The sequence below is a fragment of the Numida meleagris genome, unplaced genomic scaffold (assembly GCF_002078875.1).
Source record: "Numida meleagris isolate 19003 breed g44 Domestic line unplaced genomic scaffold, NumMel1.0 unplaced_Scaffold165, whole genome shotgun sequence".
Taxonomy (NCBI): Eukaryota; Metazoa; Chordata; class Aves; order Galliformes; family Numididae; genus Numida; species Numida meleagris.
Window position 1 is genome coordinate 1,065,708 of NW_018363448.1, and position 26,472 is coordinate 1,092,179.

At 37.8% G+C, this 26,472-nt stretch overlaps 1 protein-coding gene across 14 annotated transcripts in view; it reads right to left on the reverse strand.

Annotated features, from left to right (window-relative positions):
• Window positions 1-26,472, reverse strand: part of LOC110390642 (coiled-coil domain-containing protein 91-like) — a 79,921-nt gene that overhangs the window by 41,938 nt on the left and 11,511 nt on the right. For all 14 annotated transcript variants that reach the window (XR_002433799.1, XR_002433798.1, XR_002433804.1 and 11 more), the window contains exons 2-7: window positions 21,034-21,080; window positions 15,643-15,704; window positions 14,928-15,006; window positions 7,549-7,718; window positions 6,036-6,224; window positions 2,754-2,858 (exon numbers count right to left, since the gene is read on the reverse strand). Coding sequence is in view for 7 of the 14 variants with exons in the window: in XM_021382037.1 (XP_021237712.1) it covers window positions 2,754-2,858; window positions 6,036-6,224; window positions 7,549-7,718; window positions 14,928-15,006; window positions 15,643-15,672 (573 nt within the window). In the remaining 7 variants the exon portion in view is untranslated. The remainder of the gene's footprint in view (window positions 1-2,753; window positions 2,859-6,035; window positions 6,225-7,548; window positions 7,719-14,927; window positions 15,007-15,642; window positions 15,705-21,033; window positions 21,081-26,472) is intronic.

The window sequence follows — 26,472 nt, forward strand, 5'->3', positions numbered from 1 at the left end:
TATTTTGTATTCTCTGAGAAACACAAACGTATTTTAAAAAAAGTCCCAGGAGCTTCCCATATTTTTATTGAACATGCAATGACAAGGTGACTGACAAAGCTTCTCACAAAAAAACTAATGTTTTATATTCATTTGCAAGAGAGAAGGCAAAAATGAGTGTCTAAGTAGTTAAGACCCTTTCTAACAAAATTAAAGCTTACATTTAACTCTTACCCACACTTCTGCCTCTGTATAGAAGCAGTATACCGTTGGAAAATCTTTAAAAAAAAAAACAACATCTTGATCAGTAGGGCAGTAGAGAATACTTAAGCTGAGACTAACACTGGAAAATAACCCCTGTGATCATCCAATGAAATCATTCCAAGCCAGACCTGAAAAGCCAATAAAGCCTATGAAATAACAAGAAAAATAACTGGGTTAGTCATTGAAGTCAAATTAATGAAACCTTCTCTGAACTAAATACAACAAACTCACAGCAACAATAACAACAAAAAAAGAGCCTAATCTAAACATTACCTGCTTCAAAGATCTGACCACCTGTTTGGCTCTATTACCTCCAAAACAGCTTTTGAGAATACAAAATACACTGAAACTTCTGGCTCTTGTGATTAACAGTCAGTTAATTAGGAAGTATCAGACAGCATGAAGTAATGTTTTTTCAGGTGTATTACACGCTAGATCTATCATATACAACAATTGCTACAGTCAAAAATTAGAATAAAAACTTCATATACAAGGAATTAAGTCATAGAATCATACAGTGGTTTGGGTTGATAGGGAACTTTAAGATCATCTAGTTCCAACACCACTGCTATAGGCAGGAACACCTCCTGCTAGTCCAGGTTGCTCAAAGTCCCATCCTGGCCTTGAATGCCTATAGGGCGGGAACATGCACAGCCTCTCTGGGCAACCTGTTCCAGTGTCTCACTGCCCTCACAGTTAAGAATTTCTTCCTAACACCTAATCTAAATCTATCTTCTTCCAGTTTAAAGCCACTTCCCCTCATCCTGTCACTCCATGCCCTTATAAAAAGTCCCTCCCCAACTTTCCTGTGCCTTCAGGTACGGGAAGGCCACTATAAGGTTTCCCCCAGAGCCTTCTCTTCTCTAGGCTGAAGAGCCCCAACTCTCTCAACCTGTCCCCGTAGGAGAGCTGCACCAGCCCTCTGACCATCTTTGTGGCCCTTCTCTGGACCCGTCCCACATGTCCTTGTTGTGTTGGGGCCCCAGAAATGGATGCAGTACTCCAGGTCTCCAAGTCTATGCACATCCATAGCACAGGACTCAAGAATAATTTCAGTTAAAAATCTTAACCTGAAAACTCCCAAAACTATGCCAGAATCATCACTATACTCTGCTTTTCAAGTCAACAGAACTAATAACTGGCTGCTTCTACCAAAAAAAAAAAATGTCAGTGAGATGGACATCTGTACTCTGTATCTGCCAAACTTGCTCAGTGTGAGCCGCAGATATTGACCTTTGTTTTGTAGAAGCCAAAGGAGAAAGACAAAAGCAAATGGCATTACAAGCTGTACCAACAGATGGCATCCAATATTCAAGCCACAAGAAATTAATTTTAACTCGCAGCTTTTAGAAGCATGACTCAGTTTTGTTCTCTAATTTGATTTGACCATATCCAAAAGACAAGATACCTGAGTTTTTCTAAGAAGTTAAAGGTTATGACTTTTTATCTGTCATTCTTGAAAAGAGTCGAGAAATTATTTGGATGGATACTTGTGAACCTCTGTAACGTTCCCACTACTTTAATACTTATGTTTGAAGAGAATCATTAAAATTCACTAATTAAAATGTAGAAAGTTTATGATGAAGAGTACCTTTAGCCAATATGATGCTACATAAATCAGAAAGTTTTTAGGCAAAATCTGTTTTCATAACATAGCTAGCAAACATTCATATGAGTAGGGTTTACACGCATAAGAAAGATTAGATCACAGTACATTCAAGGTATTAAAAATGAAAAAAGTCTGTCTTGTAGGTGAGACTTCAGGCATGCATTTAATGAAAGATCTTGATGCTTGTGATGGAAACAATTTTAATTTCATTGTCTAGCACCTAATTACATTTCCATGCTTTTGCTATTGTACGGGAACTGCTGAGTCATGGCCTGAACCACTGATTGAGCACCTGGAGGAAAGACCCAGTCAGACCTGGGAGCACAGGTGAAGGAGCCAGGCTCCACCCCTCTTAGGCCTCATTTAAGGGCTGACTGGCCCTGAGGAAGGATCTCTTCCTGGAGATCCTTCCTTGGTGGGAGCCTTTTCCTGCGAGCCCAAAATCTTCTGATCCGGGTGAGCGCTGTATTTTCCTTCCACCTTTTGTAACGCTATTTCCATCGCGTTAGTCCTTCTGATCGCTACAGCTATGCAATGCAAATTATACCATTAACATTCAAGTCAACTAATACTTTACAAATCATCAGCCATAACTACTGAGAACATAAGTCACAGTGTTAAACTTACATCCACTGGGCAAAGTGTTGTTTTTTCTAAGTAGTTCTATGAAACAGATTGTACTATAGTTGAGTTATCTGAGTAACCATGATGCAGACTATTAAACCTATATTCCTGCTAACGTAAAAGTCAGGTTTTGATTTGAAGACCCTGAAAATTCTTCAAATTCAAAAGGCTCTGGAGGAGGCCTGCAAAAACTGAGAGGATATGCTCAACATAAACATATTGCAAACAAAACATTCCTGAAAATGCAAGCATACTGCAAGAAATGAAATGAAATTACCTGGAGTATATTGTAATGATCTTGATATGAAAGAGCTTTTTCTTTTTTCTCCTTCAGGAAATTCATTTCTAGAACACTATGTTTTTCCAGTAAATATTCTAATTCCTGTAAAGATAACATAACATAATACGAGAAGTTAAAAATGTTTATGAACTGTGAAAATACAGATTTAGATCATCATTCCAACTAGCTTCAATTCTGAAGACCGTGACATTTTCTATCATAACATCAGAAGATACTTAAAGTCAAGTATTTCCACATTTTAATGGTTTCTGTCTTTCTACAGTTGAAAAACCTTGTTAAGTACTTTTAGAAAATGGTTTCATTAAAAGGCACCTCAATCTCCAAAATGACTAGAATCTTAACATCCTATGCTAGTCTAGCACAGCATGAACCAACTTCCAGTATGAACCAAATAAAATGAAAGAAAATGACACTACTAACTACTAACTTCCAAAATGATTTGCTGTACAAAAAGCTAAAGACCATTTTTTTCATGTAGCTTTTCTCCTACCAAACTCTTTCCTATAAATAAGCTCTTGGCACCCTTTAAATTGCTCAAGAACAACTATTTTCTCAGCCACTCAAGAAACCAATTTAGAAACAAATGACCTGTCAAATCACTGTACAGCTATTCAAAAAAACATGCAGCTGAGGTGGTCAAATGGAGGACAAAAGGAGCAGGTATGCTTAGCTCAGTCCTGCATTTGGATGAAATAAGAACAGCATTTGAGATTCAAAGTCTGATTCAAGTGTAGAGAGAGAAACAGACTTTGCAACGCTTCTTTATGTAGAGCAGGCATGTACAACCCACAGCCCATGGGCCACATGCAGCCTTGCCCAAGCCCATACTGTGGCCTGCTCCCTCCCTGACACCGTGGTGGCTCTTTCCCACTGTTCCCCACTGTGTGGCCCAGCCCAGCCCCAAGCGTGCATCCATCACTCAGCAACAACCAACAATCAGTGCACAATGGGCAGTGTCTGGGCTGAAATCAGCACAAGGCAGAGTGGGGGGGGAGCAGAGAGCACACAGTGCAGTGTTAAGGCAAATAATTGTATGCATTTTGATACAATGGCTAAATACAGTCCTTTGAACAGTGAATAATATGCAGCCTTGATTTCCCTTTTGACAAAGGAATTTGTCAAAAGGTTTAAAGATTGCTTAAAAATCATCAGTTTTTTTCATATATTTATGACTATTTTCAGTTGACGTAAATACATTACTTGCAAATTTTCAAATGGAATACAGAGTTGCAATCAGATATTCAACTCAAAGAAAAATCTGATAATGCCTCTTTACTAGACTTTTATAATACCTTTCTGATGAGAGAAAAATATCCCTTGCTTCACAATCACACCTTATTCATGTCATCGCTTTTTTGGCAGTACGTATATTTCTGAACAACTGTTTTCAAGGGTGAAGAATAGGGCGAAACTCTTTGATGTACAAACACCTTGAGAGCTCACTAAGAAGTGCAAACACTTCCACAGTTTCACAAAAACAAGGCCAAATATTCCCTAAGTCTTATGTTTTAGTGGTTCTTTTTTTTAATGTTTCAATAAAAAAATTTAAAATGTAAAATAAGTTTCGTTAGTTATATAAAATATATAACATTGTTGAAGTATATGTGGCCCAAGATAATTCCTCTTCACTCAGTGAGGCCCAGGCAAGCCAACAGGTTGGACACCCATGATGTAGTTCTTATCTCTTAGTATATCTCTCTTACAATCTGTAATCATGCTATACTTATTTCCCTTTTGGTATGCTCTTAACTCCCAGCAATATCAATTCACTCTATACCTTCTCAATCTTGGCTTAAGTTCATCATCTCCATCTTCATTTTTATTTCCAACAAATCACTCCCTTCTTCCCTAGCACACCTTGGCTGCTACCAATGAATAGTATTAAGAATACCACAAATTAAAACTTTCTTACTGTAAGAGACTTGGGCTGAGTTAGTGTCTCAAACACTAGGCAGGAAAAGAAGATGCTTCAGTCACCTGTAGGATCACCTGTGAGAGACTGAGGTGTTGCCCAAATGCCCCCCCAGAAGGTCCTAGAACAACAGACTGAGCATGTATGAACCAGACTGTAAAAGCTATAAACGCCGCTGGAGGGCCACAGCTATGAGCAGAGACCATAGCTGGATCCAAGGGTCCAGGCAGCCAGATCCAAGGATCCTTTCTCTTCTTTTTCTCCTTTTCACTTCACTTTCCCTGCTGTAATTTCACTGAATCCAAAGTAAATTTGTGATTTGCCTGAACCTCTCAAGTAATTGTCATTACTCCTGGTTACCAAACAATCAAAAAGTTAACCTCAACCTACCCCACCAAGGGGATGGGACGCTTACTCTCCAGTGTGTCAGTGACCTTTTCTTTACTCAGATACATAACAACAAGCATGGTACTCTACAACATTCAGTGTGGACGCAATATGAAGAATTTAGTTACCAGATCTCCCAAGAGGAGTAAAGAAAAAAAAAAGGCATTACGTTTGTATAGACAGCCAAAGGCACTTCCGACTTCAGAGACCACACACACTCCCAAAACACTAGTAAGACACTATAGATTTGAACCATACGGCTTTGTGCTGAGACATCTTGTCTTTCTAAATACTGGCTCAATTTGGTTATTTTCTCTTAAAAAGACTTGTAAATGTCAGATATACTGTCATGGAGTTATCTGTGGATCCGTGTCCGTGACAGGGGGACAGCAAGCCCACAGACTCACTGGCGCAGAAAAGAAAGAAAGGAGAAAAAGAAGCATTGGTGGCTTAGGGGCCAGCCCAGACCAGTCTTGTGGCTAATGGGGCAGGAGACCCACGGACCCATGCCCTGGGGAAAACAAAGGGAAAAGGGGAAGGGTAGGAAAACCGCATATGGGTCTAAAATAAAACAACGGCAACAATCTGAGGAGGAACGTTAATTTACTAAATATGATATCAAAATTGAGGCCAAAAAATCAAAACAGAGAGAGTTCAAAGCTGAGATTCTTACTCCATAAGCTGCAGAGGAACCATGTGCTTCTCCACCACATACGAAGAGAGCAAACTCCCGGTCCGACAGGCGGCTTCACCAGCCCCCTCCAGACTCAAAGACCCCTGGGGAGTGCAGCTCATCCCCTCCCCATCAGAGAACCAAGCACTCAAAAAAGGCAGTCCGCAGAAACGAGGACATTAACTCTTTAACTGCCAGTGCTTTACATGATGTTATGATGTGGAATACCGACAACAAAAAACCACAAAACCATGACATGATATTTTTACAGAAAAAAGAAACACACCTTTTTAATTTTTAATTTTTCTTCTTCAGCAGCACAAAGATTGATTTCTAGATTTGCTAGAGTTTTTTGAAGGCAGTCCTTTGATTCACTTGTTCTCTGTGTCTGAGCATCATCCATAGCAATGGCTGATGTGACTAAAGACTTATCTCCAGTTAAATTCAAAGAGGTAATTGGATTATCTACTTGAATCTAATTTATAAGAAAAACAAAATGGTAAAGGAGATGGCAAAGAGAATTTAACATTCTGGTCAAGTTAAATTTCATTTCCAATTGAAATTACAGATCTTAATAAATGTAAACACAAAGGTTACTTATTTGTAATCATAATCCTCCAAGATTAGCCAGGCACCCTCTAACATGTATGATGTGCTGGCCAAAAAGAAAGCTCCAACAGTGGAACAGTAGCTAGAAATTCTAATCCCATTCAGATCAATCCTTCGAATCTCTTCCATTGCTTTTCAAGAAATATTTTGTAGAAGGCCTTAAGAAGGAGGCTGACATCAGATACTTCAGTTCTGAATGAGGTCAAAACGCTAAAAAGAGGTGAAAAGGGGACAAGAGTGAAACAAAATCATTGGTCTCAAAGCATCAGGCTTACAGGGAAGTAAACTCTCCACGGATTAGTCACTCCGTGTTTTTTATCCAATGCAGAATACAAACAGTAGCCATAGAAAGTGAAGTGATTAAACAGATTTTAATTAAGATTAGAATACATTTTATTAACTCAAATAAAACTACTGAGACTACACCAACAGAATAAGAGTAACTGAGACATGTCTGCAACAGTTAGCTAATGCTATTTCAGTAAACTGCTCAAGAACTGAAACAGAGGCCTTTTGAATATGCTACCTAAGACAGAGAGAAGATTAATAATATCATACTTTCAGCTAAGCATAAAAATAAATTAGGTGAAATTTTAAATATTTCATGATACAATTAACAGAAGAGAAGGCTTCTTTTTTCTTTACCTAACTGAAAAAAAAAATCAAACACCTTACTTGTTCATATAGCTCAAAGGAATTTCAAAGGAAAAAGCTAGTACATTAAATTCTCCGAATTTAAGAGAATAAAAATAAAATTAATTCTAATTAAGGGGAAAATAAATGTTAATTCTCTAATTGTAATATCACTTAAGAATTAAGAATTAAACAGAAGTACGATATATCTTTACAGATTTAACAGTAATATATATATACATACATACATTTATAGAAAATTTTTGCTACCATTTCCTATTTTCATTCCTAGTACTATAAACATACCATTAATATCACTCTTGCAATCCATACCAAACCAGTATAGTATCTCCCAGTTAGAAGACTTAAACATTATTTTCCTATGATCCACACTCCCAAAGAATCAAAGATTATTTTACTTGAGAATCTAAATCACAAAAATCATCAAAGGCCAGCTTTTGTTCTTAAAACACAATCTAAATTTGGATAGAAAAGATGTAATACTGAGATATTTAATACATCAAGTTCTCATGTTGAAATACAGATTGCTGTTTTACCTGTTCCTTAAGAACAGCTGAGTTTATAACATTGTTGGCTGTTTGAATAGATGTTGCCACGTTATCATTTGATAAAGTGAATGACTGAGAAGCAGCCAAGCAGGATGAAGGCACACTGTGTTCCAGAAGAACATCAGGAGAAACATTCTGAGCTATATGGACTTCAAACTCTAATGCAAGAAATAGAAACAGAAAAACAACAAACGAGATGCGTTCAAAAATTAATTCTGTCTCTGAAATCGAAACATATCACAGTAGCAATAAGTTTAAGGAGTCATAGTCAAATAAGATTATGTACCTTTCACAAACTAACTGCATGAAGTGTAACTCCATACAAAGTTTTTTCTATTTTTAAGTACTACCATGTTAACGATATGCAAATTTATACAGTCACACTAAATTTAGACTTGTAACTTACACAGAGGTTTAAGGAGGCAACTGCCATCAAAAGTAGCCTTTCAGTTTCAGCATGATCTCAAATCAGTTTAAGTCAACTGTAAAACCATACTTGCAAGTTCCTAAGTTTTATAAATTTTTACCAAGACACTTGATAAAAGCAAGTTTTCATTTTAGAACAGATCAAAAAAGATAACACTATAGTTATCTTTTGATAGCAAGTTAATATCTTTATAGCTTGTAAAGCAAAAATGTAATCAAAATTGGTGTGAGTTCTTTCATAACAATTGCCATTCATGCTATAAAAAAAAGGAAGAGAGGATATTTACCAACCCTGCATTACAGAAACTAGAGCACTTTTATGACAGATTCAGATACACACCAAGTAAAAAGAAATCCTTGCTTACTTTTTTAATCTAACAACAAAATCCTACACTCTTTGATTTTCACAATTCTGCCCATTAAATACATACGTTGCTCTGAAAGTAATATCTCCTACTTACATCCATGGAAACTACAACAGATACAGAAAGCATACTATTTGATGGAGCAAATTCTCAGCTACAAAACACTATTTTTCAATATAGTCACCGCCATTAGCTATGCATTATCATCAGTGATGAACAAGAGCCTGCACGCTGTGCTTGTAAAAATCTGCACGGCTGTCCAGAAAGTGGCTTGTCTTTCACATCACTGTCACCACTGCTGAAACGCACCACCCTCCTCCTTACTGTGCTAACATCCACTGTTTGGTCTGCATAAATGTTCAGCAAGCATCAATGAATGTCAGTGGGTGCTATTTTTTTCCGCATAGAGGAATTCAGTGACATACTTTTGCTTCATAGACACTTCCACATCAGATGCCATTTTGTCTGACTGCCCTCCGTTTCCATCTGTTACATGGCAACAAAATGTAAGGCAATATTGGTGGAAAGGTTCAACCTCTACTGCCATACTGCCAACATCCACCTCTGATGTTGCTGGCTAACATATTAAATAGGAGGCATTCCTTTTGGATCAGACCTTATATTTATGTCAGCTCAAGCAGTCATGGCCATGACAGAAGACTACTAAAAGTGTGATAACGCTTTCTTTGAAATCATCTAATGACTGCATGTTGATAGTACTATCCTGAAATTTCTGACATAAAGAGGCCATTCTTCTAGAGTTAAGTATGTCTGTGCAATCAAAAAGTATATGCAGTTGCATTAGACAAAGTAGCTCACATTAACATATCTGGTGAACTCTAGAGATTACCTGAGAAAGGCTCAGCTTCTCAAAGTCATTACTGAATGAATTGCATTCATACATATAAGCAGGGCAAATAAACATATACATTGGCCTAAAGGCATTCAAAACGACATATCAGTTCCTTGAATGCAGTACTCTGTGTCCCACCTCCTTTACCTTCCCCATTTTGGGATTCAGATGAACCACACAAACGTTTATCTACCAAAAAAAGAAAGTAGAAAGATTACGTGACAGAAAAACATAAGGGTGTTAAGTGAAGCAAGAACGTATTTGGATACATGGAGAGGAAAAAAAAAAAAAAAGGAAACTGGATGAAAATGCTACAGTATTTGTGTATGAAAATGAACAGTATTTTGACAACAACAACAAAAAAAGAACAGTTTAGGTAACCAAGACCAACAAAACAGGACTTGGAAACAGCAGTACTTTTAACTCTTCTCCATAATCTTAAATGCGACTTTTCAGGCTTCCTTTATGTAACACAAGTTATCTGCGAAATCCACTAGAATATTCTACTTAACTTTTCTCTCCCTTTCCAAATGTCTGTTCACAAAGAGAAGGCGGCTTCCTAAAGTTATTACCTCCTCTGTTAGTTCAAATGACAGAGATAATGACAGAGAAGACTACCTTTTGAGTTTCTAAAAAAAAAAAAAATTAAAACAAAAACAACAGTAAGGTCTCAGTTTTATGCTACCACTTAATACCCTGACTTTCAACATATAATCTGTTTCCAATAGATGGAACATCAACTAAAGTAACATACCAGATAATTCCTACTGAGCAGACTACTGAGCAAACACTGATTCTCAAGTTGTTACCATTCATCCTCTGGTTATGATCACTAGAATACAGCCACTGTTCACACAACTGATTTATCACAAACGTAAAAAACATGAGACTGGGAGACATAAGACAGCTTTTCAAATAATGCAGTTTTTTTGGTGGAACTTTCTATAATCAAGTAGAGTTTTCAGTGACTTCAGACAATAAATGTTTAGAATTTTGAGGAGAAAGAAAAAAAATGCAAATTCTTCAATTCCTCAACTGTCAAAATAAAGCCTGGAAACAAGGAGCAACAACTGATATGCACTGTGAACACTATGGTTTAAAATGTTTCAACTAAACACATGACCTTGCAGAAGACAAGGAATGAAGGAATGAAGGCAAGCCTCTGAGGTATCTTTTTTTTTTTTTTTTAAACAAAGCTTTCACTTTCAGCAATAAGGACTAATCATTCTAGGAATATCTAATTAATATTTGCTATGTCTGTAATTCAAGCTCTCTTAATTCATTCTTTTTGTGTATGTAACAGGTGATATGAAATTGCATTAGAATTTCATTTCAGCTCAAAACATGCTTATGAAGAATACCCTTCAATCCTTCTTGCCTGTCATGTCATTGTTATCATAATGGAACAGTTTCATAACCCCTGAAACAAAGATTTCCCTCTGGTAATAAAACTACCAGACTGCATTCCAGTAGTTAATGGACACTGAAGTCGACAGGACCAGGCTGCAGTAGTCTGAAGAAAAAGTCCTGAAGCTCATTAGTATGCATATTAACTCTTCAAAACCACCTTATAGATTCTCTCCAACTGCTGCACCTCTTGCTAGGATAAGACAACCACTCTGATGTTGCAATATATATATATATATCCTTCCACACTATTCTGCCTTAATTCAATATGCATCCTCTTACTTTGTCAAGAAAGCTACGTAGGAGTCCTACAGTCTTTACAAATTTCCAAAGACAACCAATATTTTTCATTGATTAAAGCTACAGTATTATAAAAAGAGCAATTACAGGTATATCAAAAGTGATAATTTCTGGAACCTTGACTTTCCATTATTAAAATTTTCAATGACAAGTTTGTGTGTAAGAACTGACAAAATCACGCAGTTTGTTAATAGAAGCAGAGATCAGTAACTTAGCTTAACACAAGAAAAATTCTGTATCTTCTTCCGCGTAATTAATTTAAAAGCTGCTTCTCCAGCTTATAGCGGTACATCAAAATATAAAGAAAAACACACTGTTCTTTCAAGATGATTTCTTACAGTTCCTTGCAAAAAGCTCTTCCCCATATTTTTCCAAAGGGAAACTGTTCTAGAAAATAATTAGATACGCTATTCTGATATCCAAAATCTAAGGTGATGGTGGAAATATGAACTTCATCTCCTAAATTCTTAAGTAAACCTTACAGTAACTAACAAATTATGTAGCCATTTAGGTGAACATCAAAAGAAAATCTTTCATTACATAAATGACTACACAGTTGTCATGGTTTTATGATTTTTGTTTATCGGTATTCCACATCATAACATCATATAGTGCACAGAGAGTTCAAGAGTTAATGCTCCAGTTCTGTGGATCGTATATAGTTCTGGGTACCTGGTTCTCAGAACAGAAGAACTACACACTCCAGAGGACTTTGTGTTGTTCTGTTACCATTTTCTGTTCAGAGGGAAAGATAAAACCTGATCACAAGATCACAAGACATCCCTTCCTTCCCTTTCTGCTTATCTTGGCACCATCTCACCTTCAGCACTAGAGTAAGGCCTTTCGATTTTTTTGGACATACTCTCTCATTTTCTTTGATTTATTAGCTTCAATTTTAATTATATTGTACTATATTGTGTTATCTTGCATTCCAATATCTTGTTTAGTAAATTAGTTTGTTTCTCCTCAGATCGTTGCCGCTGTTTTGTTTTTAGGCCCATCTCCCTACCCTAAAGGCATGGGTCCATGGGTCCCCTGCCCCATTAGTCACGGAATTAGGCCAAACTAGCCCGTACACCACTGACAACAATAAATGATAACTGAAAAATTATTCCCAAGAGATTCTTTTTTAATTATAAAAACTACATACAGGCTTTCTCAGAGGCCTAATTCTAAAGTAAATTGCAGAAGAATGCTGACAGAGATATAGTTTGCATGAGATTATAATATTGTCAGAGTTTCTGGTAACAATATGCAATAAAAAAGCATACTTTGAACGTATTGAACATAATTTTATGCTTATGTTTCTTATACTATTACGCTTATGTTTCTTACTCCTGGATTGCTTGTGCCCTACTGTGTCTTCTCTCGAACAGATCCTGAAGTGTTTAACATCCCTCATAAGGACTAGAGTGTTGCAAAAGTGACGCTGAAGTAAGCTGAAGAAGGCCTCAGCTACAGCAGGCAAATGCAGCAATGTCAGTTGTGTTGGTCTGCCCATTAATCCAGACTCATAAATTCATGACTGATCACCTACATCAAAAGAGACCTCTTTGCCTTCCATCTGCTCTCTTACATAAAAGGATACTCCCTGCCCTGATTTTTGCCTCTTGAAGGGCCTACCCTTCATCCATTCCAACATTTTAGTCATTTGAGCTATTCCCATCATTTTGTCTGTGATCCCTATGAGATCATAGTTCTGCACACAGACTTCTAATTCACAGAATCATAGAATCATAGAATGTCCTGGGTTGAAAAGGACCTCAAAGATCATCTTGTTTCAACCCCCCTGCTATGGGCAAGGTCGCCAACCACAAGACCAGGCTGCCCAGAGCCACATCTAGCCTTGCCTTGAATGCCTATAGGGATGGGGCACCCACAACCTCTCTGGGCAACCTGTTCCAGGGTGTCACCACTGTGACACCATGTGAAAACCTCCCTCCTAATATCTAACCTAAATCTCCCCTGTGTCAGTTTAAAACCATTCCCCCTTGTCCTATCACTATCCACCCCCGTGAACAATCGTTCCCCCTCCTGTTTATGTGCTCCCTTCAAGTATTGGCTCCCTCCTCTGGACCTGTCCCAAAAGCTATGCATCTTTCTTGTGCTGGGGGCCCCAGGCCTAGATGCAGTACTCCAGACGGGGCCTCACAAGAGCTGAGTAGAAGGAGACAATCACCTCCCCCTTCCCTGATGGCCACGCCTCTTTTAATGCAGCCCAGGATATAGTTGGCCTTCCAGGCTGCAAGCCCACACTGCTGGCTCATGTCCAGCTTCTCGTCCACCAGGCCACCAAGTCCTTCTCCACAGGGCTGCTGTCAAGGAGTCCTTCCCCCAGTCTGTATAAATACCTGGGGTTGCCCCGGCCCAAGTGCAACACCTTGCACTTGGCCTTGTTGAACCTCATTAGGTTCACATGGGCCCACTTGTCCAGCCTGTCCAGGTCCCTCTGGATGGCTTCCCCTCCCTCCAGTGTATCGACTGCACTGCTCAGCTTGGTGTTGTCTGCAAACTTGCTGAGAGTGCACTTGATTCCATTGTCTATGTCATTGATAAAGATGTTGAAGAGCCACCGGTCCCAAGACCGACCCTTGGGAGACACCACTTGTCACCGACCTCCACCCAGACATAGAACCGTCGGTCACAACCCTTTGGCTGTGACCAGCCAACCAGTTCTTAATCCATCGAACAGTCCATCTTTCAAATCCATACCTCTCCAGTTTAGAGAGAAGGATGTGGAGAGGATCCTTTGCTTGTCACCCTATTCACCATTTCCACACTCAGTCACTCCATAACCCTATCTCCTAGTTTAAAATTTCATGGATTTGTTTTGTTTTTATTTTTTTTTAGGTTCACATATTACCATTAACAAACAAGGAAAAGAATTTATGCCATAACACAGTTCAGAATACAGTCTGCATCACAGATTAAAACTAAACTTTCATTTAGAACATCTCATAATTCACCTGCATACAGGTACAAACTGAGTTTTTCTTTCAGAGCAACAAAGCTAAGTCTTACAAAAGGAAAGCAGATTAATTCATAACACAGTCTACACATATTGCTCTGAAAGTAAAGATTCCTATTTATTTTCATGGAAACTACAACAGATACAAAGAGCACAGTAATGCTATTTGATGGAGCAAATTCTCAGCTACAAAACACTGTTTTTCAACACAGTCACCAACATTAGCTATGCATTTTTGTCAGCGATGAACAAGAGCCTGCACACTGTGTTCATAAAAATCTGCATGGCTGTCCAGAATGTGGCTTGTCTTTCACATCACTGCCACCACAACTGAAATGCACCATCCACCGCAGAAGCCCACCACTCATCGCCTCACTGTGCTCACATCCACTCTTTGGTCTCCATAAACATTGAGCAAGCGTTGATGAATGCCAGTAGGTGCCATTTTTCCACATGGAGGAATTCAGTGACACAACTTTGCTTCATACACGCTTTCACATCAGACATCATTTTGTCAGACTGTCCCCCTCTGCTGCCATCCGTTGCATGGCAACAAAATGTAACGGAATATTGGTGGGAAGGTTCAACCTCTACTGCCATACAACCAACGTCTGCCTTTGACATTGTGGGCCAACATAATAAAATGGGAGGCATTACTTTTAGATCAGCCCTCATTCTCAGCCCTTGCAACAGACCCTCCACACTCAGAAATGAGAGTATTCTTTGAGTAAAGCAGTTCCTTTTCTTCTACCCACGATTGGCTTAAAGGCCAATCAGCATTTTAACTGGATAAACTATAATTATCTTTCTCACTTGTATTCCTTAATGAAGTGCAACTTTGAGAAGTACAGAAAATAATTACTCAGGAACATTCTTATGCCTATCTTTCCTGCTGGACAGGAAAGTGGCATAAAAATAAACTGTTGTCCACTATTTTACTGCATATACACACTCAGGTACTAGCATTTACAATGAATATAGAACAGTAATACATTATTAACAATTTCAACCCTGAGTTTTTTTATTTATTGTTTTTCTAAATCAATACCTGTAGGAAATGCTGCCCATGGAACAGCAGGAGATGTAGACTGCTTGTCATCATTTCCACACTCATAGCTCTCTGGTAACTAGAAACATAGAAAAAATATACATTTTATAAAATGCTATATATATAAAAAAATGTTTAAACATTTATTTACCATAGTTTTCATATAGTAGTACAGGAACCTAAGTTTCTAAGCTATTCATCTAATTACACTGAGCGTGCATCTTACGATCAGAAAACTTGAAAAGTTGAATCAAATATAAACAATCTACGAAGCACGTACAAGAAGAGTGGGTTAGAAAGGGAGAAGTAAAAACTCTCAGTCAATGATATAAAAATGTCCGAGCAATGAAACAACATAAATGTAGTAGTATAACAGACCAGATACATGGTATGTGTAGAGGTATGACAGACATGTTTATTACTGAACAAATATCAGCTATGTTTAAAAAACTGAAATTTATTTATAAGAAGATCTATGGTACTTGATGATATAATACTTATGCAGTTAGATTAAACAAAATCTATTTATCATCCCCTACTTCAGTACAACTCAAGAAGAAAATATTAATCCCCATTACTAAAGTATGTAACTATCAATTTGACGTTTTCATAAAGTTATAATTAACAGAAGCACAGGTGTAATACGTTTCTTGAAAATGATACTGTCAAACTGATTCCATGTAAATAGTTAGGTTTCAAAATTAAATCAGCATACCTCAAATCCTCCAAAATAATCATCATCCATTTTTCAAGAAGTACTACAGTATGGTAGAAATCCTGATTTAAAAGCAAAATGAAAATCACTTATATTTATATATATAAAAATTTGTAAAATGAAAGCTATGCTGTTCACTTTAAAGGACAAACTTAGTTACAGCAGTTAAATCCTGAAGACCAGCACATGAAATAATACAATGCTCTATGCTGCAGGAAAAGCAGTATATTTCATTGGTCAGTTTCATATGACAAATGTGTTAATTTTATGATCAACTAGGAGTCAAAAGAAAAAAATGGACTCATTGTAACTCAATTAAATGACAGATGAATAAACACTTGGATGCAACTGCTTCCTAGCCCGTCTATGTGCTCTTCCTAACCTTATCACCTTCTTATTCAGAAAAGCGGATTCAGTCATTCAAAGGCTTAACTTCATCTCCACAAGCTACCTGAAATCCTCCTAATATACAAGTTCTACAAAAGATCAAGACACCTATAGATTTTTTTTTTTTAATTTCATACAGAGGATACAAGGGCTAGAGCTGCAATATTTCTTTTAAGAAGCAAATTTTTATTGATACAAGTAAAAAAGGTTTTAACTTTTAAGTTGGAATTTGAAAACCTTCAAGAGAAAAGATAAGCACAACAATATTTAAGACCTTTTCAAGATAAGACAATAACACACGGTTTTTGAGATCGGAAAATATGAAAAGTTAAAGTTATGTCTATTGCTCTGAAACATAGCAGTCAATTCTCTAGTACCTACATAAATGATACTATCAGCAACATAAGCCAGTTCATCTGAATATTAAAAAAAATCAAGCAGGATTTCTGACCATTAGATACTGCAATGAAGAATTATCTTCATTAGTAACAAACATAATTCAATGATATGGAACTATGCAGCATACTTTACAGCTCTGTGATCATGAATTAAAATATAAAAATAGTGTCTATTGTTAAGTTGCATTTCCAAATCAGTCTTGTGATTAAATCAAATATGTTTCCTGCTTTTCTCATTTATTCTTAGTTGTCTGGCAACATCAGCACAAACCACAGTTTAGAAAAAACTTGCAGTGAATTTCTGAAAATTTTTCTGCTACCACAGAGGTCCTTCTCTAGGTTTCATGTAAGGGTTGATTTAGATTTTACAAACTGATCAGCATTTTTGAGTTGTAGCCCTAAATTCTGTGGTATTTTGAAATATTTATAGTTAAGTTGACGTTCCTTTTACAAAACTGCAGGATAAGTTTCTTTGCTAATGAAAGTCACCCAAGATACACATGGCTGTTCATGGAAGGGTATTATAAATATATGTATTTTAAAAAATTCATCATGATACGCGAATGAAGGATAATACCAAAAAACTTGAAGCTTTTTGTTTTTTTTTAATAAAATGTCAAAACATTTGCAAGTTAATTGACTTCAGTTTATAGGATGGAGAAACTTAATGCTATGAAAGCACATATTCAGAAACAGAACAATTCAAAAGGGTTGGAGGACATCTCCAAATTTCTGTCAAACTGGACACTGTCAGTTTATATCCACTGTTGAAAAACATTACCAAGAAAAGCTTAAACATTCCTGAAATACATCAATACTTTCCATGTGGTTTAGCACCTTAACAAGAACTTCTAAAACTATGGAATAGCAGCATTCTAAACCTATTCAAAGAAACAGCATTCATATAGCAATCAGAACAGGAGTCTTTAGAAAGGCAAATGTCTATTTTATCTACACTATGCATGTCACGCCTCCAGGTCCCATAGGCTCTACAAGAAGTTACTTCAAAGTACCACATTCCAAAAAGCAGATTTTCTCACCAAAGAGCAAGCGATACTCTCTTTTTTTCAGAACCAGTTGTTGCATCTCAACCGGAGAAGGTACATTGCCCATTCAGTACCATGTTTTAGAACATAAACTGGAAGAAATTCAGAGATGTGTAACAAACCAATTTTGGAAAGGCACACTAAATTAGAGAAGTTTGGGTGGAGTAGGGCTGAGCAAGAACAAAAAAAAAAAATCTAAAAAATATGAAAAATAATATTAGAATAGAAGAAGAACACTTCAATTTTCATCACATGCACTACTTCAGTGCAGTAAAAACAGATGTCTCCGTAGGAAAAACATGTATTAAACATCAGCAAGAATTTCCAAGAAGGCAACAACAAACCACAACAAAAACACTTTTAAGAACTTAGAGATACATTAAACAGAAATAAGTCACTTTTGACACACACTCACACACACACAAAAACTCAAGGCAAAAGAAAAAAGGAGAATAACTTGTTAATGGATTCATCATCTTTATCATTACATTTCAGCACATCATACAATAACTCAGACTAGAAGGGATCTCAGCAGGTCACCTAGTCCAACCACCTGCGGGAAGCAGGGTCTACTCTGACAGTCTATCTATGACTGATAACAACACACACAATGAAACTATTAAAACTTGAAGGGTCTGCAACACAAGTCTTAGCAGGAGTAGCTGATATCATAGAATCACAGAATCGTAGAATTGCTCAGGTTGGAAAAGACCTTCAAGATCATCAGGTCCAACCACAACTCAACCATACTGCTCTAACAACCCACCGCTAAATCATGTCCCCGAGTACCACATCCAAGTGGTTTTTAAACACATTCAGGGATGGTGACTCAACCACCTCCCTGGGGAGTCTATTCCAGTGCTTAACAACCCTTTCTGTAAAGAAGTTTTTCCTGATAACCAACCTAAACCTCCCCTGGTGCAACTTGAGGCCATTTCCCCTTGTCCTGTCACCTGTCACCAGTGAGAAGAGACCAGCCCTGCTCTCAGTGCAGTCACCTTTCAGGTATTTGAAGAGAGCAAGAAGGTCTCCCCTCAGCGTCCTCTTCCCCAGACTAAACAGCCCCAGTTCCTTTAGTCGCTCCTCGTAGGGCATATTCTCCAAGCCCTTCACAAGCCTTGTTGCCCTTCTTTGGACTTGCTCCAGCACCTCCATGTCCTTTCTGTATTGAGGTGCCCAAAACGGAACACAGTACTCGAGGTGGGGCCTCACCAGTGCCAAGTACAGGGGCAGGATGACTTCCCTAGTCCTGCTCACCGCACCATTCCCGATACAAGCCAGGATGCCATTGGCCTTCTTGGCCACCTGGGCACACTGCTGGCTCATATTCAGCCGACTGTCCATTAGCACACCAAGGTCCCTTTCCATCAGGCAGCTTTCCAGCCACTCCTCCCCAAGCCTGTAGGGTTGCCTGGGGTTGTTGTGACCAAAGTGCAGGACCCGACACTTGGCTCTACTGAAGCTCATATGGTTTACCTTGGCCCATCAATCCAGTCGATCCAGGAGCCTTTGTTGTACCTTTCTACCCTCCGGCAGATCAACACTCCCTCCCAACTTGGTGTCATCTGCAAACTTACAGAGAGTCTTACACTCAGTCCCCTCATCAAGGTCATTGATAAAGATGTTGAATAGGAGCGGCACCAGTACCAAGCCCTCGGGGACACCACTCGTGACTGGCCACCAACTGGATTTAATTCCATTGGCCACAACTCTCTGGGCCCGGCCATCCAGCCAGCGTTTCATCCAGCAGAACGTATGCCCATCCAAACCATGGTCAGCCAGCTTCTCCCTGAGGATGTTGTGGGGGACAGCGTCAAAGGCTCTACTGAAGTCCAGGTAGACCACATTGACAGCCTTACCTTCATCCACTAAGCGGGTCACCATGTCACAGAACGAAATCAGGTTTGTCAAACAGGATCTACCATTCATGAACCCAGATGGTTTAGGGGGTATGGTGGTGATGGGTTGATGGTTGGACTGGAAACTCTTACTGGTCTTTTCCAACCTTAATGGTTCTATGATTCTATGAAATACAGACACGTATACATATCCGAGATGCTCACAGGCTTTCCTATGCAAAACACAGCCGCTAAAGCTCTATCATCTGCCTAACACTCATCATGAGAACTTTATGAAATACATTTATCTAACAGACAGACCAAAGTCATGTTTTTATACGCAGGAAGACACGTAGACTTTCACAAAGAATGATACAGAAAAAAAAAAGTAAGCTGGGAGAAAAAGCCCTCTCTTCCTCATTCCAGCTGTTTGTAGGAGAAGGAATGTTTAATCCCTCCATAAATCCTGGTATTCTTCATATCCAGAAATCAAAATTAGTAGAGATACAAATGTTGAATTAAGAAGAATTCTTCATTCGTCTACCTCTGATAAGAATTCAAACAAATCAAGTCCTGATCCTTAAGTCAAATATAAGTTTGCTTTGATAACAGAAACAACTAATTTTGCCGGGTACATTCTACTAGCCACCATTAACTGGACTGTAATTTTGAGAAGGCAGCTACCTTACTTGCAGAATTCTGCACACTTCAAAGGAACAACTTAGAAAGCACACTCCTTTTAGTGTTGTTTTTTTATGCTTCCAATTCTGAAAATTTGCCTTACAGCAATGTACTGTTTGTAATGAAAAGCTTTTGCAGACTTTACAAAAATTTGACCAGATCCAGTAAAATTGAAAGAGAAAAAATCCTACAAAGATAGCATGATCCATGCAGTTAACATTCCCTTAGTGATTTCTTTATTTAATGTGATTAGTGATTTAATGTGATTTAATGTGATGTAGTGATTTCTTTATTTAATGAAGAGAGTTCACAATCTCATTACAGAAAAAGTTTCTATATTGTTTTTATTTTTTTGAAAGGAATGCTCATGACAGTCTGTACATTCTGCATTAAAATTTTGGTATTTATCATTTGTTTCTAGGAGGGAAAGACCAGAGGCAAACATCAACAAGACCACGAAGACCAGAACCATTTTACAATTTGGGAAATTTTACTGCATTAGTAATACAATAAATGCCATGTTTAAAGAATGAGCATCTTTATAAAAAATTACACTGGACTTCCATGAGAAATTAACAGTTCATGCCTAAAGCATAACTAATAAATTAGTTACATGATAAGAAATTAGGATGATTATTTCCTCTGATACTCTCAAAATTCTTCTACTACTAGGAAATGTGATACTTCAATTTCAGTACTCAATCAATCTTGTATAAGCTATAATTTTTTCATGAGATCTACAGACTCCTGGCCAGAAGAAGAGATAAACATTAGGATGATATTTTAATAAGAAATACAAGTTTTTGCAATTTCAGAGAACAAAGTGTCCAAAGAAACCTAGAAATTCAATTAAGTTTTCTACTGTTAAGAAGGTAGAGGGTCTTATGGTCCTCAGATAAAACAGCACATTAAGGGATGTGACAATAACAGGCAAATATTAATCTGCATAAAATAACATATGCAAAGTCTTTTTTTAATCTATTCCAAGAGCAAATTTAAGATTCATCACAATCAATCAATAACAAAAAAACATTGTACCACCTAGGTCTTTCACTCAGGAGTCACGCCCTGAACAAAAGGTGCAGAGCCTGTAAGAAACAAATAAGAGACTACATTATATGTATGATGTGATTATTTCATATCTAGCTTCTTAACTCATTTTGAAATAACACTACTTTCATGTAACTCAGTGCAGTATGTAATAAAACAGCGGATGTAAAAGTTGCATTTACATCAGTTTCATGTAACAAGAACATCTTATGCAATCTTGAGGGCTTCTATAACTGCCTTTCCCAATTTTATCTTAAGAAGCATTTTCAGAAGAACAACAAACTACAGCATAGGATTAAACACTAATATATACACCTTTGTAAGCGTAATAAGGGTGGACAAAAATCTCAATAATTATATACAATCATTAACAAAACAAAAGTTACTCCTTCCTTGTATATAATTCTTGTTAGAGAAATTAAAATAAAACTGTTATTCGTGAACCATATTATCACCTGAAAGTTTCTAAGCAAAGATGAGCATAAAAAATCCCCAAATTCCAAAAAACACTAAATATTAAGATAATCTACAGAATCAACACTACAACAAATGGGTTTTTAGACTTTATGGGTCTTCATATAAGGTGGCTCCTCAAATGAGAACTGGCTGAATAGCACAGCTCAGAGGGTTGTCATCAGCAGCATAAAGTCTAGTTGGAGGCGTGTAAGTAGCAAAGTTCCCCAGGGGTTTGTGCTGTGTCCAGTCTTGTTCAACATCTTCATTAATGACCTGGATAAAGGGACAGAGTGTACCCTCAGCAAGTTTCCTGATGATTTGAAGCTGAGAGGAGTGGCTGACACACCAGAAGGCTGCGCTGCCATTCAGGAAGACTTGGACAGGCTGAAGAGTTGGTTGGAGAGGTAACTTACGATGTTCCACAAGGGCAAGTGTAGAGTCCTACACCTGAGGAGGGATAACTGCACACATCAGTACAAGCTAGGGGCTGACTTGATGGAAAGGAACACTGCAGAGAAGGACCTAGGTGTTATGGTGGACAACAGGCAGACTATGCCCTAGGGGCCAAGAAGGCCAATACTATTCTAGGGTGCATTAAAATAGCACGGCCAGCAGGAAGAAGGAAGTGATTCTCTCCATTTACTCTGCCCTAGTGAGGTCACATCTAGAGTACTGTGTCCAGCTGTGGGCTCCTCAGATCATGGAAGACAGGGAACTACTGAAGAGAGCCCAGCAGCGACAAAAAGTTGATTAGGGGCCTGAAACACCTCCCTTATGAGGAAAGGCTGAGAGACCTGGGGCTGTTCAGTCTGGAGAAGATTGAGAAAGTATCTTATCAACACTTACAGATATGTAAGTGGATGAGTGTCAAGAGGACAGGACAAGGCTCTTGTTGGTGGTGCCCAGTGACAGGACAAGGGGCAACAGTGCCATCTGAACATGAGCTGCCCAAAGAGGCTGCAGAAGTCTCCTTCTCTGGAGATCTTCGAAACCCGCCTGAATGCTTTCCTGTGTCACCTACCCTAGGGACCATGCTTTAACAGTTAGGTTGGACTAGATGATCTCCCGAGGTCCCTTCCAACCCCTACAGTTCTGTGAAAATGTATTCAAGAACTGGCAATTGCTTAGGCATAACCTAGAAGATGCTAATATCAGAAAACTAGTAAAATCATATTATTTGAAGGTTGATCTCTGAAAAGCTATTAAGAAATTTATTTGTAAAAAGTACAGTGCAATGAAATAAGTTAGAAAGGTATTCTATGAGTGACAAAGAAAAAAGATAAGATAGACTGCAAAAAGTTCAGTAGGAAGGGATCCGAGGGCCAACAGCAGGCTCAGCATGAGCTAGCAGCGTGTCCTGGGCAGTCAAGAGGACAAACTACGTTTTGCAGTCCCTTAAACACAACATAGCCCCTCAAAAAAGGTGATCTCCTCACTATATTTAAGTGTTGGTGCGATGTTATTCTGAGTACTACATGCACTTCTGGTCCCCACAATACAAAAAGGATGTTAAAGTACTTGAAAGCACCCAAAAGAGGGCATCAAAGCTGGCAAGAGGGCTGGAACGTGCGTCCTGTGAGGAGAGGCTGAGGATACTTGGGATGTTCAGGCTGGAGAAGAAGAGCTGAAAGAAGTTCTCATTGCTTGCTGCAGCTCCCTGACTGGACGAAGCAGAGGGAGGTACCAGGCTCTGCTCCTGGGAACCGATGGCCAGATGTGTGGGAACAGCAAAAAACTGTACCGGGAGAGGCTCGGACGAGGCATTAGGAAAAATGTCTTTACCATGAGGGTGGTTAAATATTATTTTCCTAGCGAAGTGCTGACATACCATGCCTCTTAGCTTTCAGGAAGCATTTAGATAATGCCCCCATTAATATGCTTTAACTTTTGGTTAGACATGAAGTGGTCAGGCAGCTGGACTTTTCATTGTAGGTCTTTCTAAAACCAACTAGGAACAAAAGAAAATTACTAATGGAGGGGGGGAGGGAAACAACTTTCCCTTGTTGCCCAACTGTACATGTAAAACTAAAACTACCTGTAAAGCTACTGTAAATGTACAACTACCACATATATGGTATGCATTTAAGTACAGAAAAGAACAAATACAAATTGAAACAGAACTGTTTTCTCCTGGATCAATAAGAAAGTGTCAAATCTAGGCCAATGTCTAAAATATTACTCTTCTTGGGATTCAGAAATAGTTGCCGAGCTTTACTTCAGAGTACTTCCTGAGTTAGAAATCTACCACACAAATGTACCATTTTTGTCTCTATACCAGACCACAACCCATGGACCACATGGTGATTCCTTGTCTAACTGTAAGTACTCAGGACAACATCATATAGAAGAAAAGACTTCACAAGTACCACAGTGGTACTCACAGCACATACTTCAAATTAAGAGGCTGAATGGAGAGAAGGTCTGTATGGTTTGGCTACCGAATGCCTTGGTCACTGAGATCTACCCATAGTCAGGAAAAAAAAAAAAAAAACAGAAAACAAAAAAACCACACAACTCACTAACAAGACAGACTTAATTCTAGATGGTTCTTCTTGACAAAAGCAATTTTAGTAACACATTTACTTTGTCACTGAGTATTTTACCTGCCCATGAATCTTGGTCAGCTACTCCCAACTTTAAGAACTTACTCCATAATTAAAAAAAAAAAAAGATATCAAGAAGAAATTCTTTCCTGTGGGTGGTGAGACACTGGAACAGGTTGCACAGCGAGGCCGTGGATGTTCCCACCCTGGAGGCGCTCAAGGCCAGGCTGGATGGGGCTTTGAGCAACCTGGTCTAGAGGGAGGTGTCCCTGCCAATAGCAGGGCGGGTTGGAACTAGATGATCTTAAAGGCCCCTACCAACACTGAGAAGACAGAAATTCAGGTTTCAAAGAGTAAACTATATGCAGATTGGTATCTTTTAACTTCATCAATTACTGGGCAATTACATTGCTTTAGTCTACCAACCTCCCAATGATGCCAATTTTTGTTTCACTGAAGTCCCAAGGAAAAATCTCCACTATTTGAACAACTGCAGTTCATACTCTACACTTACACTCTACAATATCAAAAATGAATGCATTTCACAGTTTGAAATTTCAGACTTTCTATGGTTTTTTTTTTTTGCAGATTTTAGCAAAAACATCATTGTAAATAAACAAATTCGTATTCAAAAACATGAGATTTTTCAAAAAAAGGAAAAAAAATCAAAGCTTTCCTTTCTCTCCTTAGGAATTGACATACATTAAACATACCTTCATTTTTTAATAAAAATTGTCATTTATCATCAAGAAGTCTAGATGACTTCTAATCCAGAAACTGTCATCAGATCAAGTGTATTTTACATTACAAGAAATGGTAGTATGTCTAAACAGTTAAAACATAGCTGGTACCTGCTGAAGATTCTTCAAAATAAAAACACATTATATTTTTGCAATGTTCTTGTTAACTTAAAAAAAAAAAAAAAGGAAAATTGTTAATAGAATAAATAAACTTCTCAAATCCATCTTAAGCACGCTACAATACATTAAGCAGATTGACAGATCAGTATCTTTAAAATTGTAAAAACAATTTGAAACATCTTACTGTAAGCTCATTTTCTAACAGTTTTACCTTGGCCCCTTCCAAATGTGACTGATCTTTAAAACTGTGCTCCGAACATATAAAGCGTTTACTTTATATTTTTTATGCTTGCTATGACAATTAAAAAAAAACAACATAATTTTGTCTGCTGAAATGTGCATGTACCACTGGGGTAATGTGTGTGTTGTTCAGGAGGGGTTGGGGTGAAGGGGGTGACATGGGTTCTCTTCAAGGCACACTTCAAGACAATTTAAAAGTAACAGTTTCCAAAAATAAACATAACTTGTCTCTATTTTTGAAATTTTCAAGCATATTAATTCCTGTCTGTTCTCCTTTCAAGGAAAATGGTTCTTGAACTAGTACTGCTTTTTTCACCCCAACAAAGAACAAGTCAGGCCTCTTTATACACCTTACAAGCAGTTCATACACACATCTATCAATCAGTCCATCAAATCTTATGTACCTGCAACATCAGTAAAGTCAGATAACAGTATTACAAACTTTTAAAGCATACCTTAGCAAGAGAAAATTATTCACCAAAATTCTAAAACAAATTATTTATCTTTTAATAATAAAACGAATCTGATCCTAGAGTATCAATACCTCATCTTGCTATTCAACACTCACCAATTCATATTAAATTTCTATATGGATCTTTTAGGTAGACAGTAACTTTTAAACACAAGTATTTTTACAGACAATTTCCGAGAAACTTTCTGCAGTTATTTTACAATACATTAGTTCTAACCACGTCAGCAAGAACTCGTCCAGAAGAAAAAAAGATTCAAATCAAACTTTTTAAAGTTTCCCACATAACAGACAGAAAAAGGACAAAAATTTGAGCTCTCATCAGCAGAAAGCATAACAGGCCACAAATCTTCACTGAAAACCAGCACTTCAAATCAGATGCAATTCTTCTTCTATTTGTAATCTATCAGAACAAAATATTGATTTTTCACTCAAGCAGCTTACAAAACTGAAGGCAAGTCAACTACAGCATGTGTATCACATGCAAAAGTCTTGGGAAATTCTGCATTATTTTCATTTCGAAAATTGCGTACATATAAAATTCTGTTAAAAGCTTAACTGGCAAGCCAAAATATTACATACTAAAATATTTTGTTTTCCATCTAAAACTACATTGGATTCCTATCCTCAGATACAGGATTCCCAGTTTATTTCTCTCTATACACACACATTGAGCTCAAATACTGTAGTCTAGAAAAGAATTGTTAAAAAAGGGCAAGACAATTGCAAAGAAGCTGACTGTAGGTCTCTGTAAGTCTCAAAGGAAAAAGGAAAAAGGAAAAAGGGAAAAGGAAAAAGGGAAAAGGAAAAAGGGAAAAGGAAAAAGGGAAAAGGAAAAAGGGAAAAGGAAAAAGGGAAAAGG